We start from the raw sequence: 19,410 nt of genomic DNA on the forward strand, positions 1-19,410 counted from the left end.
ACAAATTCATCACCACAAAGACAAACTGAGACCGTTCACTTTTTGATTATATATATATAAAGTATTACTGGAAAAGCAAATTAACATTTCAGGAAACAAACAGGTAGTGAACCTTAAGAACATAAGCAAGGCAAGGGTTTGGCCAGTGTTTGATTATGGTTAGAATGTGAGCCTCACATTGACATTCCTGGGTTGAATACTGAGCTCCAGCAAATACTTCAGCTTCATTCATCCGGGCTTAGACTAGGCCTGGTTCATAATGAGATATGTGAATTAATGGATGGGTTTTCTCTCTCTCTCTCTCCCCCCCTCTCTCTCTCCCCCCCCTCTCTCCCCTCTCTCTCTTTCTATCTATCTATCTATCTATCTATCTATCTATCTATCTATCTATCTATCTATCTACATTGTTCTGTAAGTATAGTGTATATATACACTCTCTCTCTGATTCTCTATCTGCGCATGTGTGTGTCTTCCTTCTTTCCTCTTCCCTCTCATTTTCTACCTGTGGAATAAATAAGAATGCAAATGCATCGCACACGTGTGCCTGCACACATGTCCAAATATTTAAAAGATACCCAGTAGCACTACAGTTAGTACCTGAGGAAACAATACAAGCATCTAAATTCTGATCCCTGCCTTCTCCAGTCTTCCTCTGCTCTCCTGTCTATGCTCATTGTGCAGCTGTTCAGCTGAGGGACTATACAGGTGTAGGAACATAGCTGCATGAACTTGGCAAATCTTCATTACTTAGTACAGATAGAAAGTATAATCATTCACCAAAAAAAGGGATCAGTGTATTACTTTAAATGTGAATTTAAGAAATAAATTCCTATGTAATAGGTGATCAAATAAATAAATAACTGGAGAAGCAAATAGAAGACTAAAGAGAAATGAACACCCCCACTACTCACACATGCTCATATAGACTTGGTAGACCATACAAATTTTTCAGACCTGACAAAGGCAAAATAAATTACTAGTTATCACTATTTTTTCAAACCCAGCTGACAGGGAAGGATGAGAATAGAAAAACTGTGTGACTAAAGCCAGCTATTGAAAGTTGAATATGCCGACATTAAAACAATTACTATGTAAATTAGTACTTGGAAATGACTTGTGTAGATATGCTCTATAATGTGCTTGTCATTAGCCAGATGCCAAGTTGACATTTTATTCTGCTACTGTTGAGAATGTGGTAGAGACCTTTAGCTGAACCAACATGACTTTGGAAGAAATCAAGCAATGACAAAAGGTTAAGAGAAAATAAAGACATTCCCTCCCCTTTTGAGACAATTATGATCCCATTATGAAGATTATGAACCACATTCTTTTCTATTATAGTATTGGCTACTCTGAGAATCGTGTAAAAGAAATATTACTTTTGAGAATTCAAATATTTAAATAGTTATTTATCAGGAAAGTCACTTAATGAGTCCTTTGATAGACTAGGAGGCAAATGTTAACAAGTTAATTAATTAATTTGGACAAATTGCTGACGCTGAGATTTCAAAATGCCTCAGAAATATCCTTTCATTCTTTGGGCATAAGCTAAAACAGACTTTCCTATGTAGAATTGATTAACCTCACACATGAGCCATAATGACGCTGCCTGGAACTGAGTTGACACTTTTTTTATTACTGTTTCAGGGAATTGTATTGATTATTCAAAACTGATGCAAAATTATAAACATAGTGAATGTGAATCCTAAAAAGAATTTCAGAATATCATGTCCTTTTGTTATAATCATCACTATGTAATATTTCAAACATCTTGCATTATATAAAAATCATTCTATTTGCCATAATTTCACTATATATGTCATATATGTATATGTGTTTGTACCTAAGTGTGTGAACTTCAAAAAGATTTTGAAAAGATGCAATTGAAAAATAAGTTTGTTTTTGTCTAAAATTTAAATCAGGGAGTAATGTTTTCATAGTGTGCATCTTGCACAAACTTTTTGAAGACACAGCATATTTGCTGGCTGGCACCATTCCAGTCCTCGATTCTTTTGATTTGGCTATTCTAGACATTTCATATGAATGAAATGATCAGATCTCTGTTTCATCTATGTTGCAGAATGTCCTTCCTTTTGCAGATTGAATCATATTTCAGTGTATGAGTTTAGCACGTCTTCATTTTTACAATGGTCAATAGAAAGCATCTTACTGCATGCTGTCCATTGGAAAATACCGATATTTCTTTCTGATTCCAATTTCAAAACCCTTGCTACATATACAGAACTGGGGTTGATGTATTACCTGTTGGGTACAGTTTATAGGAAATTTCTGTACTGTCTTTCTTGGTGTGCCAGTTTTCATTCCCATCAACAATGTACAAGGATTCACATTTCTCCACATCTTCAGTAGCACTTCTTTTTTTATTATTATTTATTTGATTATTTCATAACAGTCTTTACAATGTTAGGAGCTATCTTATCATAATTTTAATGTGGATCTTTAGAAAAAGACATCCTTAATCTATCTTAACTTCAAATTTTTAAAAGACAAGTGAAAGTTCATTTTTTTATGGTTATGCAACATTTCTTGCACTATATGTTAGTAAGTCTATCTCCTTTGTTAATGCTTGGCACTTTTTCAAAGATCAGGAGACACTGAATGAATGAATTTATTTCTGTTCATATTATTCTGTTTAATTGGTCAATTTGATTTTCTTTTTTCTGGAACCACGCTGTATCCATCACTATTGTTTTGAGATATGTCTGACTCTAAATTTGATTTACTTTTCCATGATTGATTTGGCTCTTTCAGGTCTTCCATGGTTTCAAATTAATCTTAAAATTTTTCTCAATTTTTAAAAGAATAACATTGAGACTTTTATATTATTGCATTGGCCATGTTGTGGTTTTAAGCATAAAGCATTTTTGTTCGTGAATTTATCTTCCTGGAACTTTCTTATATTAACTCACTAGTTCTAGTGAGTTTTTAAGCAGAGATTTTGGGGTTTTCTGTATATGAAGTTTATGTTATCTGTAAATAGGAACGATTTTCTTTTCAACCTGAACTTCTTTTCGAATATCACATTATTCAGAGTAGTACTGATAAGACTGTTGCATTCAAATGGCAACAGTGGAAATGTATTCCTCGTTTTTGAGGAAATGCTTTGAAATTTCATCATTTAGTGAAAATTCTGTACCAATTCACATCTTGGCCATTTCACTTTCAATCTAGCTTGCAGGTAATATTTTTGGGACCCTGCCACTCCTATGAGAAGCCTGGATGAAGCTTAGCTTTTAGACTATCTGTGATAGACACCAACAGATGGATAACCTCTTTTCCTCTCAGTCTCTGTAACACTGCCTTTCAAATAAAGAAATAATTGTTTTATAACAAAATGTAGGTGAAAGAAGGTAGAAAACTTTGAGTGGTACACTTTATTGGTGCCACTTGTCAAATATTTCCAATTATATTTTTTCTGCAACACTTAAGATTACAGAGTCCTGTGCAGTAGCCCAGCAACTGAAACCCTCGCCTTAAACATGCTGGGATCCTGTATGGCGCTGGTTCTAATCCTGGCAGCCCCACTTCCCATCCAGCTCCCTGCTTGTGGCGTGGGAAAGCAATCAAGGATGGTCCAAAACCTTGGGACCCTGTACCCACATGGGAAACCCAGAACAAACTCCTGGCTCCTACCTTCTTATCGGTTCAGCTTCGGCCATTGCAATCACTTATGGAGTGAGCCAGTGGACAGAAGATGTTCTTCTCTATCTCTCCTCCTTTCTGTATATCTGACTTCAGAATAAAAATAAATAAATCTTAGGAAAAACAAAACCACTTATGATCACAGTTCTGTAGCTCTTGTGGCAGATATGACTAGTTCTGAACAATGAAGTATAAGCAGAAAGAAAGACATCATTCTTACGGACAAGCCATTCATGTCCAAGTTGAAAGGCATCAGTGGTCTCATTTTCCTCTGAAATAGTGATTGACAATGATAAACTTGCTGTTACTTTCACATGCTATAACGAGCAGAAGCACTTCTGCCAACAAGCATTAAACAGATGAAAGAAACGAAAGAGAATATTGATTACTTTAAGATATTTGGAATAAGGGTGGTTATTAGCAAAGTACCACATCCTTATGTTTTTTAAAGTAAAAATAGAATTAAAAGTCTTCAAAATACTATACTTTGAATAAGCTAGTAAAATTACTTAAGGATTGAAACATGAAAATGAATCACCTGAACATTTTGCATAGAAACTGAAATACAAGTATTTGAATTATTAAAGTGTGAATTTTATCTTTGTTTACATCACTAAAATTGTAGCAACATACCATGGGAGAGAATGATAAGGTGACAAGTTTGTTAAGCATCTCAAATGCAATTGGCCTAAATGCTCTTAGAAAAAAAAAACTGTATGATTGGTAAATTACCTGCTTTATGCAAAAAGGCTCCCATTTTACATATTTATAATTAAAATTTATATTTTGAACTTTTTGTAGATTTGAAAAAAAATATATTGTTAAGCCAATTAAGTACAAAAGATAAGTAAGTACAATTACAATAAATAAATATTATATATGTTAACAAGTAAAAATATTATTAAATTAAGTAGCCCTTTAAAACCTATCAGTTTAGCAAATGTCAATATGAAACATCAGAAAGCATTTGTCTTTTATATTTTTGGAATAACACGTAAGAGAATGAGAAATTTGTTATTCAATTTCATTTTATCTTCTATAAAAAGCTCAGCAGATTGTCTAAACCGTTTCAACTTTTTGTCAGCCTTTTAAATGGTTACACAATTTGTCATTTCTCTCAAATGAATTATTATGATTTAAGCTCTGTCATTGACATTCTTGATGAAGATTGAATTTTTCATGAACTTAAACAAAATGTTATTAATAATGAGATGTACATTCTTAAATTCTCAGTTAACTTGATGTGAATACTTAAAAATACTGCAGTAATGTGTGAGGTGAATAAGATAACCATGACACTACGGAAACCCTAATAGTGTAGCAATGTGAAATGCAGCAATTACAAGAATGTGTACCCATATTGTCGTAACTTGATACAATAAACATTTTGTTATATCTCCATATCTCTTTCTATTTATTCTTTTGCAATTTATTTCAAGCATAAACTTATAAATCTCTTTGATTTAATTTTGCTTGCTTCTTAAACACTGTTCCTTAGTAGTATGTTGTCTGCATTTTTACAATCCTCCATTCTAAACCAGACCTGAAATTATATCTGGCATGCACAGATACAGGTTCTTAATAAAGCCCTGGGTATGCCTCAGCATTTCTAGTAATATTGAACAGCAGTCATCTGCAACACAACTTCTCAAATCCGTTGCTTGAATTTGGTAGTGAATTCAATTTTCTTCTAAGCAGCTTAAACACTAGAGTGACTGAGAATAATTCAATCAGATTCAATACTGTTATAGAAGGACTGGTTTTCCTTACAGTAAGAATCAATCTGCACCCTCATTATTCTTGCCAGAACTATTATCATCTCTAATCTTCCTACTGCAAGTTTCTGCCGTTTTCAGCATATTGTCTGCTTGACTGTGTGAGGAATATGTAAACGTGGAACTGTGCTCATGATGAACATTATTTGAACATCTTCACGTTGACTTAAGGCTTAAGTCCGACATCTTTGGAATCACTCTCAGAATCCTTATGTGGTGTGTTCTCAAACCACGCACTCATCTATAAAGAGTTCTTTAATTCTTTCAGACAAAGTTAGCTCCATTTCCCCCAGGGTTCATTGCCTGTGTATCCTGTTTTATCACTTGTCTCATTTGTATCTAATCACTCTATATATCTGTCCCCTGGTCTGTGAATCCAAAAGGGAAGAGAATGTAATGCATTTATTTTTCTGTGTCTTAGATGTCTCTAACGTTTCTTTATGCATTTCCTGTCTCTTACATTTCCAATCCCTTTCCAAAGAAGTTAACAGATAAAATAATAACATCAAAGCACCAAGAGTGACAACAATAGTAATGGCAATATTTTTCAGTTTTTGCTATTATAAGATACAATTTTACACTAAGTGCTTTAACAAGAATACTTACATTCCGCTCTCATTAATGCTGGAGTCCGTGTGGTGGGTGCAGAAGACACGAAGGTGTGAAAAGTATTGTTCCATTGCAGGCAGGGCTGCAAGGAACTTCCCGCTGTGTGGCAAGGCCCAGCGGATGTCTGTCTCTACAACCACCTGAATGCAGCTCCACCTCCCTTTGCATGGACACCAGACAACCCTGCTGAGATTTCTGTATCTATTTAGCCATTGTCTGCCACTGCGGAGTTGGTCTTTACTAATGTGATCTTGGAAGTTGATGCTGCTGATAACGCCTTAGCAAAAGAGCCTTTTATTATTGCTGTCTGGGCTACCCCCATTGACCATATGCTAATCAAGGGTGTTAAGTTCCCAGGTATAGTGGGAATCTATTCTTCCCTCTTTTCTTGATCTGTAGCTCCCTCCTTCTGTGATGCATTTCCTTCCTTAACTGATTCAAGACGAAGTTGTAGGATGAGGATTGCAGTAGGAATGTGTTACAGATTGATACGCACCATCTATTCAGAACTTCCTGACCACAGGGTCAGGATGGATAACAGCCTGCTTTAAGGTGAAAAAATGGCAGGATTATCCTTGGAAATGCCCACTTGACCGTGACGTAAAAAGTCTGTGCTAGTTTGACTGTTTCTGTATAAATAAAGCGGACAACTTTCTCGCTTTGTCCATTATGATCCTGAAATTGTAGTGGTCCCTTTTGTTCCTCTGTGCCTCATCCACGCACCCTTCTCGAGTTCTGAACTTAGCTGGAGGTGGACTCTGGCACATTAACACATTAAAAAGACTTGTTTTGCTCATACATTTTTGTATATGATTACTCTTGAATTCCTTTGTGTCTGCCTATTTTTCTGACTGAATTGGACATGACTATGAAACATCTGTTGATAGTCATCAAACTATTGAATGTTTATAGAATGTTACTCTAAATGCCATTTTTATTTAGTGAATAAGCTAACAACATGTGCAATATGTTATATTAATGATTTTAAGGTGATTTTCTGGAGCTGGTGCTGTGCAATAACAATTGAAGCCTCCTCCTGAAGCAACAGCATGCATATACATCCCAGCTGCCATACTTCTTTTCCAGCCCTCTGCTAATGGTCTGGGGAAGCAGTAGAGTCTGACCAAAGTGCTTGGGCTCTGCAATCCATCTGAATGCCTTAGAAGAAGCTCCTGTTCTGTCTGTTGCAGCCATTTGGGGAGTGAACAAATAAATGCAATACCTCATTCTCTCCCTGCCTCCCGGCTCTCTCTCCCTCTTTATATGCTTGAAGCTCTGCCTTTAAAATGAAAATAAATTAATCATTTAAAAATTCAGTTTCCCCCTTGGAAATATCGCTTTTTTTCTCAGGATCTGATATCTTGTTTAATAGGTGTAATCATTATTATTGATGTATGGAAGCACAGCTTTCTTGGGCTTTTTGTTGGTTTTGCTCACAAGTATGCTGAATCACAGTAGTGTTCTTTCTCAAATCCGTACATTATGGTTAAAACTATCTGACTTACTACCTTGGAAATTACTGACAGATCTAATTTATTTTTTATGATTTGCCATTTCATTATACTTAAAGCATCTTAATGCTTATATTTTGATATAATCCAGACAACTTGCTACTTTCATTCTTAGCCTATTAGAATGTCAAAATGTGCTTGTTTGACAAATATGATGAAGTTTTAAATTAATTAATAGGACAGAAAGAAAAGCCAACCTTAACAGGCTTTGCAAGCTTAACAGCATCCACAACCTTTCCATCTTATTTCTTGTAAAGCCTGTAGATAATTTTTCTCTAAAAAAGCCTTAAATACTGTCTAACCATTAGAATGCTGCAAGGAGAATTGATGAATATGCATAATTATTACCAAGGGTAACTTTTTAGAAGTTTTCAAAAGCCAGTGTAAACCTTAGTCATATACTGAGTAGACACGGTTTTAACACAAATAACTTACCCTTATATTTTATTTCATAACAATACGAAAAACATACTTTAGGGAGAGAACTTTTCCCCATCTTGACATACTTGAGCCCTGATACAAAACAGAATAAAGTAATTATTTCATTAAGAGTAAATTTGAAAGGGTATTGTTAAAGAATTAACAAAGAAGAATAACTATCATGCACATTGTGTTGGTGAGAAATTATTAGGCAAAATTATGTTTTAACAGTTATAACAGTGAATAAACAAACAACTGTAAAAGATACATGATAATTTTGCATTTCATATACCTTTTCATCTTCCTTCATCATTTCCAGCTGTAAGCACAAGATGTACTTGGAAAGACTGCCCAACACCAGCATCATTATCCCATTTCATAATGAAGGTTGGACTTCACTCCTGCGGACCATACACAGCATAATTAACCGCACTCCAGGGAGTCTGATAACAGAAATCATCCTAGTAGATGACTTCAGTGACAGAGGTAAGACAAGTTGATAACATTTTATGTGACTCAGTGCTCACCCATGTAATAATAATAATAATATATGTATATATTCCGTCTGAAAGGTGATTATTAAATTTTATCTGTGTTACAACTTCAGAAAAAAATTGGCTAATTGCCAAAAGAAAGCTTAGTGAAAAATTGTCTCTGGAGAATTATGCACTATGTTTTCTGTTTTAAAACTAGACAGGAGTTGGCAAACTGCTTCATATCTTGCCTTAGAGTTCAGAACAAACATCATAAAATGTATTAGCATGACTCTGTATTAGTGGTGACGTAGTCATGTCCAACTTTAAGAGCCATTCCTGCTCCTGAACAGAGTGTACACTCTATTTATCAGGCTATTACATACAAGAGAACAAAATTATAGAAAGTTTTCTGGGAATAGGATTTCATAATTCATTTCTGTCTGCCTATAGGAGATGTAACACAGCAGGGAAATAAAACCCTTCTTTCTTGAATTTAACTTGCGATAGGAAATCTAACGATTTTCATCTAGTTGGTAATATGTTCCTCTAACTTATATTTCACTGTATGAATAAGCTTTCTTAACTGTGCTTATTTAAGAAAGAATTATAGTAAAATGTTCTGAATGTTATTCTATGTTTCAAAAGAATATCTATCTTGAGATTGTATGAGTTAATTGAAGTTTGGGAAATTTGTTGCAAAAATTTTACTTAGTTATTCTAGTCCTGTGACTTTTCAAGTCTGATGGTATTAATTCATGCTCAAATATAGAAGTGAATTAAAAGTAAATAAATGATTAAAATAGTTCTGTAATCATGTATAATACATTACAATTTTAAGTTATGTGAATTAGGAAAAACGTCTTGGCCATTTTGTTATTGTTGTTTGTGTTTTAAGATCTCATTTGATAGCAATAGTTAGCTCTTTGTAGTTTCAATGCACCTAAGAAAATCATGCTTGCTTTTTCTGAATTTTCCAAAGGAGTTTAATATGTTGATCAGGTCAGAGTTCCAATACAGCCATTCCCTGTGTGATACTCAGTAATTTAACCTCTTTAAGTCTCGGGGTTTTTTTTTTTTTCAAAATGGGAAGAATCACAGTGACTCATGAAAAAGAGGATATGGGGAACAGAGGTAATGGATGACTTCGTGTCATGAGGAAGTAGTTGTTCTTATCTTATGATCTCTGCTGGGAAATACTTTCTGATACCTTATTATAAATAGTTTCCATGATTCTTAAGAATAGTCTCTAGATTTAGTCAGATTGGATCCATCAGAATTTGTCTACAAAAACAAGAGAAGTCATTCTGAAGATATGAATTCCATGGTAAGTCACTATGTATTGCCAAAATTAGGACTGCTTTACTATAAAAATAATTCTTCAATGTCATCAAATTTTGAAATAAAATATTGTTATAATAATTTACATGATAAATAAATTACTTATGTACCTAAAGTATATGAATAGCTTATGCATATATTTAACTGAGTCCTTTTCTTTCACAGTTTTCACCACACACACACACACACACACACACACACACACACACACACACAAAGATTTCCTAAATTATCTTTTGCAAAGCCTGGACAAACTTTTCTTGCCTCTTCACATTATATCTATTTAGCTATGCTTTTAAGAATCCTAATCATAAGTCTATAATATATATAACATACTTTAAGATTAAAATCCTTTAAAATTCAGTCATATTTAAAACAATTTAAAATACTATTAATTAGATTAGACACATTTTAATGTCTAGGTAATGACAAAAAGTCTGTTGGCTTCCATTAGGACATTATCTCTGAAGGATTACACTCTAAGTTTATTTTCTGAGTATATGCCCAACACAATTCTATCCTATATGCAATTTGCCACTATTTTACTATCCTTTTTCTGGATGTTCTCTAATGTCTTACCCAAAGGCAATACATTTTTGACAAGAATTCATCAAATATCACTGTTTTCTATTTTATATCCTCGAGGTCAATAGAATAGCAAAAATATTAGAAAGCCAAAGTTTAAGACATAGAATTAACACCAGTGCAACATAAATGGAATTGGCATTTACAGTAGCTGTTAAGCATTATAATGCTTGGCAAATTTCTGCAATAGTAGTTTTCATAGCAATAGAAAAACACAAAACTTAAAACATGTTTAATAACAAGCTATTCCAAAATCCTTATCAAATTCTTTCTAAATGTCTGCTCGAATAAGATTGACCGAGTTTTTAAATTCTTTTAAGTGAATATCTTGTGAAGCTTTTCTCAGTGTAGATACTTTTCCTAAAGCAAGTTTGGTAAACAGTATGTTGTTTTAGCTTCACAACATACGCTTACCTTTTTAAAAATACATAAAGGTACAGGCTTACAGATAGATTTTCAACGACCACTGTGCTTTTGCTATCTGAAGCTTACTAAAGTTAGTGAATGTGACGATTTTTTTCCCCCAGCAAGCTCTCAAAAATACATTTAACAACTTAACTTGAGGCCTATAACAAGGCTTCATGATGACTTTAAAGCAGGACTAATCCTGGGCTTATCTCCAAATTCCAGGCAACCTTAACAGCATCCACATGGAAACTGCTGAAATGAGTGAAATAAGCTGAGGCTTAACCTCAGAGACAGGGCACATTTGAACCTGGCAGTTCTCTAAACTTTATGTGCTCAGACGAATGCAAGTCCAAATTGAGGACAGTCACAGAAGAATTGCTGACACACTTCCTTACTGCTAATATGAAGGTGTTCCCGCACACCCACGTACACAAGCACAAACACCGATCATTCATACCAGACTCATTCTTGTCTCTAACATCCTGGTCAGAAAATTATGTAGTTGAGAATTTGATTTTCACGAAGATTTACAGTGTTCCATGCGTTATTTATAGGGTAAAACTCTTCAACTGAGTTGTAATGCCAGTGATTTTAAAGAAATCCACGTCATTCTTGCTTAGGCAGGTCAGATCCTTTCTACCCAGCAGAAGGCCAGAGGCCAGCTGCAGCAGCAGCAAAGCAGGAAGCTTGCTAAAAATTGCAGAATCTCATGCCTTAGCCAAAAGAGTTGGAATCTTGAAAATTTTAATATTTTCAATATGCAGTTGTTAAAAAAAAAGTTTGAAAACCACTGTTATGTTTCCAATTGGGGTTGCAACAACTGAATAACATGGAGGCATAAATTGCATAACTTCAAAAAAGTCCTCCTGCTTCATATATATATTTGAAATGAATTTTGCCATTCATTTATATTATTTCGTTTGTAATTCATGTGGGATTTATGTGTGTCAAGGATTCCTACCTTGTTTCATCATTATTACATCCTTGTGATGTATCTTGACATTTTCACAAACTTGTAGACATTTACTTTGCCTTCTTAGGAGTTCATTTTATAGCATTTTATGTTTATTTCAGGCTACTGCTATAAGCTCTTGCCTTGAAAATTTTCTGTCTTTATAAATAAAGCCTTCTAACATTGTGTTGATCTATTTTGCTTTGGAATATTGCAATAATTTTAATTCAAGTTTAGAAACAGAAAAAAAAAGAACAAATATATATGACAACAGTGCAGCAGAATTTCTATAAATATCTATGTTACCATAAAATATTTACATTTTTCACATAGTTGAAAGTTGTTCTAAATCTTTTAAAAAGCAAGGTCACTTTGACTAACGTTGCAAATGAAAAATCCTGAATTTCAATTTCAATTTTATATATAGTCCCTTAGTTTAAACTAAGAAAAATTTCCATAAACAAATAAGCAAAATCCATTAGTGCAAGCTTTACAACTACTAAAAGTTGGAAAACATACCAGCTGAAAAGAGTATGTAAGAGATGAAGAATGGGAGAGCATTTCTAGTTTATATGACTAAATCCAAATGCTTTCATACATGCAAATAGTTTGCAATGACTGCTGACAGATGTTATTTTCATGCTGGAATTCCATCAGATACTCCAACAGAGCAGGAGACAAGGTGATTTTCATGTCTCAGCATTATCAATAACCAGTTATTCTAAATAAATATTAGAAATGCTTCTGTTTAATATTCACATTTAACTTGTAAAGATAACTTTATTTCAAAAGAAAAACAGAGCATCAAACTGAAGCTAACACATAACAGGAATTAAGTACATTCTACAAAATAACATCGTAAAATTTTGTCTTCAAAAACTCAGTGTCATATATTGTGAAAATTGGAACAAAGCTATCCTGATTTCTAGTAGGGTATCTATATGAAATTGCCTAGCAGTGGAAACTATGATTAGTTTTATTGAACAGTTCTGTTTAAGATTTGTAGTATTTGAGGGTAATGGAAACTGGGACTAAGTTTTGTGGTCAAAAGCATGGATATGAATAATAATATGCTAAGGTCAAAACAAATGGGGCATATCATGTTCAAGAGAAAGCTTGTGAGTTACACAATATTACATCAACTCATAAAATTGTTTTGTATTTATAACATTTAAAAGAGTGCTTCTCAGTGAAGAATCTGCCAGGAGCAGTATCTGTTTCAAAGCACAAATACTTCAGGAATCTTCCCCCCTTTCTTTTTTTAATTAAATTAGAAAAAATTATCATAGAATGTAGATGTCTACATAAACAGCATTTTTCTGACAATGATGGTGATACAGCCTTGGTAAGCTTTACCTACTCCTTGTTTAGGTGGCAGTTTACTGTATTTTTCTTCCAAAGTACAGTTGTTAAGTAATCTCCCAAGTTTTCAGTGGTAATATTGAGGGTGGCATAAACTATGAAATCCATCTTGCTTACTACAACAATGTCTTAGTCTAATAGATACATATTTTAATTATATGCTCATCTGAAATCTAAGGATTTTATCATATTATAAAGGCATGTGGTTTTCTTTGTGAAAACACTGAAAGTCAAACACTACAAAACATTCTTGTAATAATACTGTTTTGTTTAATAAGGAAGTTAAAATATATCTCAATTATTATTGAGATTTTTAATTTTATTTTAGAATCAATGTTTATATGCACAGATACACACAGGTATTTAAATATATCTATTGTTTTAAAAAATTGAAAAAAATGTCTAATGTAGTCTGAAAGAATGTCATAATCACTGTGCAATATATGTCAGCTAATTAAGAACAGAGCATATATATTTTGAAAAATTAAGATGAATACAATCACATGGCTCAGCCCAAATACAAGCTGGACTACACATTAGATATCACACATAGCATTAGAGAAAATTCCATAGCTGAAAATTTTTATTATTGCTTTCTTTCCCTTTGTCGTTAAAGAGTATTTTATGTTTTTAGATGAATGAGACAAAGAACATTATTGTTGTCTTTAAAACATTCATAGAAAAATTTCTGTCTTAGATATTTTAAGAGCTGTAAATATTTATATTTGTCTTATGAGTAGCTTTTAATTTTTAAATTTCATTTGCTAATAAGATTAGATAACGAATCTCATAATTTTATGTAGCATGCTGTTTTGTTTTCTTTCTTAAATGTTAGCTTGAAGGATATGAAATTCCAGTTTTTGTAGGACATTAATGTCTGATTTTTGAAAATTTTAGGTATATGTACTGCTTAATTTAAAAAAACTACTTATCCCTAGATTCAAAATACATCTTGGGCTCATGTTTCAAACCAGGGCAATGAAAAATAGAAGAAAGCATCAGGCGGTGGATAAGCTGATCTGGCTTTCCAGTTACTCTGGAGGAAAATTCTGCATGGTTGACTTATTATGGGTTTGGCATTAAAGGAGATGCTTAGTTCTAAAGCAAAGCTGTTACAGCTCACCAGTGAACAAAGCTATGACTTCTTCAAGAAAAATAAATTGTGTCATTCATTTTATGGCAGATTAAATCCCATTTATTTTCCTTGCAAACAGCTGTTTTGAATAGGTCGTTTCCCTTTGAAACCATTTTATGGATGCTGGGCTTTAGATCTTGCACAGGCGTAGCATTCTCTGATGAAACAAAAGCTTATGGTTTATGATAATTTCTCTTGGCATCAAACCTCGCATTGCGAATTTTACCAATGCAGTATTCTGTGTTTCAAGTAGCAATTTGTGAAGCCCAAAGATCTATATCATTTTAACTTTTTTTTTTTAAAAAAAAGTGCTTTAACACAATGTGAGAGAAACCCTAAGAAACCCTAGGTTATTTCATCATCATCTTGAGGTATAACATTCGTTTAGAAAACAATCTCAATATCAGTATCTCTCAACAGCCAAGATTTTTGATAATCTGACAACCTTTGAATATCAAACTCATCCTTTAAATGAAATATGTTAAAAAATTTCCAAACATACTATTGGACCTTTCTTTTTTTTATCAATTAAAGAGTCATTCTCTTTTAGAATGATAGGATCTTTAAAATGACAGATTTGCTAACATGGATACACAAGTGCATATAGTATAGATATTGAAGTATGAAGTTCAAAGTAACTAACGGGTTAATTTTATGCACTTAATCAAAAGTGAGAGATGGAATTAAAACATATACTTTGCTATATTTGCACATTTTGTACATACAAAGTCAACAACTTTAGATAAGTTGAAATTACTAAAAAGAATGTGGATACAACATTTTCTTGCCATTTTCTAGGTAATATTTTTAAAGAGGCTTCATTGTTTGGGGTAATATAGGCCATTTAAAGGTGATGCAATGTATGTAGTTATGTTCTGTGTAAATTCTATACCATTTTGTTTTAGGAACTTGAGCATCTGTAGATTTTGGTGTCCTCAGGATATGTTCTCCAGATATCAAGGGATAATTTTACAGTTTATGTGCCTCAGTACTCAAAATACTTCTATCCAGTTTTTTTTTTTTTAGATGAATAGTCCTAAATAACTGGAACCATTCTGATAGGTATCTTTAGTTTAATAAAAATCATACTGCAATTATAAGACACTCTAGATAATTGTATGTAATTTATTACCCATTTCACCTTAGGATTAGGACAATAATAGAGATCATAATTTCACTGTATGTATACACGAGTACTGCAACAGGAAATTCAAAATAATTGATGACTTGAGCCTATTAATTCTGTCATCCACAATGACCTTCAGGACTGTAGGGTGACAATCACAATGCTGCTCCTGGAGAAAAAGGTTTTTAACATTTTGAAAAAACCACAACATTATAAAAAAGGGTCATAAAAAGTTCTAAAAAGTTCATATAGATAGCTTCAGTAGTAGTTGTAAGATATGGTGTTTGAGACACATGAATGGATTTGAGGCTGACTCCTTGAAGGCATCTGATTTTATCTTTGGAACAGAAAATTGATTAAACTATGAAGGCTACTTCACTTCACCCCAACCAAGACATTGCCAGGATTTTCCAGGGCAATAATGATGCCAACATCTTAAGAATCCGAGGATTATATTGGCCCAGAGAAAGGCTACATTGGTGACCACGAAAGTGTCTAGCATTGTGTTAAATATTAATGATGCACATGTAGCTTTTCTTTCATTGTTTTATTTTTTTTTTTTGCATTTCATTTTATAACATCATTTCATAGGCTCTGATGTTCCCCCATCCCCTCCCTGTGCCATCCCTCCATGGTGGATTGCTCCACCTTATTGTAGTATTACAGTTCAAATCCAGTCTTGGATCCCCACCCTCTCTTTCTTTGTTTTCTACATTGCTTCCCACAACCAGATGAGAAACTCTATAATGTAACATCTATTGACACTCTGCTTGCTTTACTATTCGCTATCTCACAGCCAGGTAAACTCCGAACCAACATTGTAACAAGTATAACTAAGTTCTAGAAACTGAGGAGTTGATGAAGTAATGACAAAACAAAGTTTAATGTTATTTCTTGGATGAACTCTGATCCTGTTACTTATAAATTGAGCTTTGCAAATTCCAAGCAAGATTATTAAGGTCACTCTCATCATAAATAGAGCCATTTCAGGTTCCAAAGAAAATAAATCAATAGATTTTTTTCATATTGGGTAATTTTTTTTTTCATTTTGTGTTGTCAATTTCTACTCTTCTCCTCTCTATCCTTCATCTTCTTCTTCTCCTTGAGAAACAGAAAGACCAATTGAGAGTGATGTGGAGTGAGAGAGGAAAAGAGTGAGAGGGAGAGAGTCCCACCTGTCGGTTCATGTTCTTCATTCCTCTAAAGCTCCCAACAGCCTTGGGCTGGCATTACAAAATACTCACAAAGAATATATTTTTTAGCCATGATAATTGAAGGGAGTAACTATCTGAGACTACAGTCAGAAGTGATGTCTCTGTTTATAGAGAAGCAAATCCCAGACTCTAATTCCAGCGTGCTTAATTTTGACATTGGAAAGAATGGAAAGCAACACCAATGTTTATTTTTTCCTTGGATAGTCAGAAATAAGCACCATGAATCAGGATGAGTTTCTTAAAATTTTAGTCAAACATTATCCCTGCTGGATGTTTGACTTCTAAGCTTAGACTCTTTTAGACTACCACCAGGAGTGACCTTAGTATAATGTCTGATAAGCCCAGGCACAGGGCTTGTGACTTTACAAGTTGTCCTGTAAACATCTAAGTTTGCCCTAGTGCTAATTCCACTGAATAGAATTCAGGATAAATCCAAAAGGTACATGAGCAGGATGGTATCTGTGAAGTGTAGAGTCAATGGAGGGAAGAGAAGGGAAGGGAAGGGAAGGGAAGGGAAGGGAAGGGAAGGGAAGGGAAGGGAAGGGAAGAGAAGGGAAGAGAAGGGAAGGGAATAAAATAAAAGAAAAAAGAATTGCCACAGCACTGAACATTGGTGCCAGGCCTCCTAAATGCTTATGTTCAGAAACTGCATCTGGATCCTAGTCTTAACTTGACTTAAACTGAATTCAGCATAAAAATAGTGTTTAGAAGATCAGAAATAACAAATACTCTTAACATGTTGTATTTATTTTCAATTTCACAGATGGTGTTCATTTTTTTTTTTTCATTTTTGACCTAGGAAGGGTATTTACTGAGGTCGAATGTTCCTGGGAGGGACTGTGGATGATGGCATCACTCTATTGAAAATAGAAATGCGATTGCTTTTTCTCATCTTGAGTGAGTGATGATAGTTTTCTTTTTAACATTATCTAACATCTTACTTTACTGTTTCATATTACTTATACTCTTTGTCTTTTGTATTATTATTTCTCATGACACAGTTTTGTAGGTATACCCATCCACATCCCCTTTCTCCCTCCCCACTCCTCTCCAACAATTATCCCAATATTACTGTAATAGTGTAGTCCTTCAGCAACAGTCACAAGACCAACATTTTGCTATTTAAGTGTATCATGGCATTGTAGATATAGGCAATGGTAGAAAATCACATGTTATATTGTCAAGGTCTATTTAACAATGTAATCGGGCTTTTTGGACATTAGTCTATGTTTGAGTCCTGCTTTATTCTTACCAGATATGTGGCAATGAATAAGTTATTTGTCCCATTTGTCTTATAGTCATTGTAAAAACCAAGTTACTCTGTGTAAGGCAATTAGAATTGGATTTGGAATCAAGTAAGCAATAATTTTTGGTTATTAGTTTTTTTTTTTTTTTGTATAAAAGGCTACAATTGAACTAGATGACCTCTATTACTATCCCCAACTGTTTTGAGTAAAGAATTCAGACTTGGATACTTTATTAAAAATAATGATCTTTTTAAAAGCCTATTGCCTTACAATAGTTACAGCACAGTGTTGGGAAGTTCCCTTTAACTATTACAGAGATCAAAGACACAGCTGGCAGAGATGTCTGGGTTCCCTTTGTTTTTATCAAGTTGTTCTGAAATGGTGAAATTGACATTCAAATATGATTTCTCGTTATATTTAATCAAATTGGACCTAAACAGAAGTGATAATGTTCAACTGAGAATGTATAAGTCAAACTTGATAAATAGACGTATACATAGATGCATGATAAAGAACCATGACTTTTTGCAATTTCAAACCTATTGTTGTGCAAATGAAAACAGCAAATGTGTAAAGTTTCTTCCCATATAGGACTACAAATTCCATGCAGGCAGACATTGTACCTGTTTCGGTCCATTACAATACATTGAATATGTAATAGCAGATATTAATAAATGCTAAATAAAAGATTATAAAATTAAAACCATCCCATTATTTCTTACAAACTTCCCTGTAACATAGCTTATTCTTCCTCAGAGTCATTCCTACAAACTACTTTGCATATTTAATTCCAAACTGGTGTGGAATATCTCTTTGTTACAAAAAAAATCATAATGTACAGAGTATGCATCTCCAAATTGTAACTTCTAAGTAAAAACGAAAGTTCATGGAGTCCCATTAATTTACTAACCTTGACAAAAAATAGTGACATTTTAAGAGCTTAAAAAGCTAGGGTGATCCACCTTTCGATACCCAGTATAATTGAAGACATTTTCAGCTTCCATTAAGAGCCGTGTTATGTACAGGCCCTGTCAAAAAACTGAGATGAGCCTCATATCACTTTGAAAAAGTAGCAATTCATCTGCATTCATTTCAACCTGAAGTGAGCGATCTGCAGTAGGCGATCTGACAGCATGTGCTTTGGTGATTGTATTGGCTTATGGGGAGTATCCAGTGTTCTTTTCCTCTCACTTTTTATTACTAGAATTTACATTTCCATATTCCACACTGTATCACTGAAGGTTATATAGAAAAATTCACATAGAGCTTTCTGAGAAATGTTTTAGAGAAATGTGACAGAAAATAAAATACTGAATTTGAATTTCACATAAAACTTCTAATTGAACGGGTTTGATATATTTTATATGCTAATTCTTGGAGATATAGCTATAGACCTTAGAAGCTGTTATAACTATTTTGATATATGAAACGTAGGAATCTAAGTAATCTAAATAATTTTTGATAACTATATTGGCATGTTTTGTATTGCCTTTCTGACATGCAAATCTCCTTAGTAAAATCATGATAATCCTCACACTTGTGAGACATGATATAAGCAGATAGTCCCATCTTTTCTGTCATAAATATGA

General features: G+C 33.6%; 1 protein-coding gene and 1 long non-coding RNA gene across 2 annotated transcripts in view; one reads left to right on the plus strand and one right to left on the minus strand.

Annotated features, from left to right (window-relative positions):
• The window catches only part of GALNTL6 (polypeptide N-acetylgalactosaminyltransferase like 6), a 726,107-nt gene that overhangs the window by 265,467 nt on the left and 441,230 nt on the right, over positions 1 to 19,410 (plus strand). The window contains exon 4 of the mRNA XM_040965775.1: positions 8,298 to 8,464. Coding sequence (XP_040821709.1) covers positions 8,298 to 8,464 — 167 coding nt within the window. The remainder of the gene's footprint in view (positions 1 to 8,297; positions 8,465 to 19,410) is intronic.
• LOC121146413 overlaps positions 9,640 to 19,410 on the minus strand; it is a 399,682-nt gene continuing 389,911 nt past the window's right edge. Inside the window, exon 6 of the long non-coding RNA XR_005882213.1 lies at positions 9,640 to 9,735. This is a non-coding gene — a long non-coding RNA (uncharacterized LOC121146413). The remainder of the gene's footprint in view (positions 9,736 to 19,410) is intronic.

This window comes from Ochotona curzoniae, unplaced genomic scaffold (genome assembly GCF_017591425.1).
Source record: "Ochotona curzoniae isolate NIBS_2020 unplaced genomic scaffold, NIBS_Ocur_1.0 scaffold_4505, whole genome shotgun sequence".
Taxonomy (NCBI): domain Eukaryota; kingdom Metazoa; phylum Chordata; class Mammalia; order Lagomorpha; family Ochotonidae; genus Ochotona; species Ochotona curzoniae.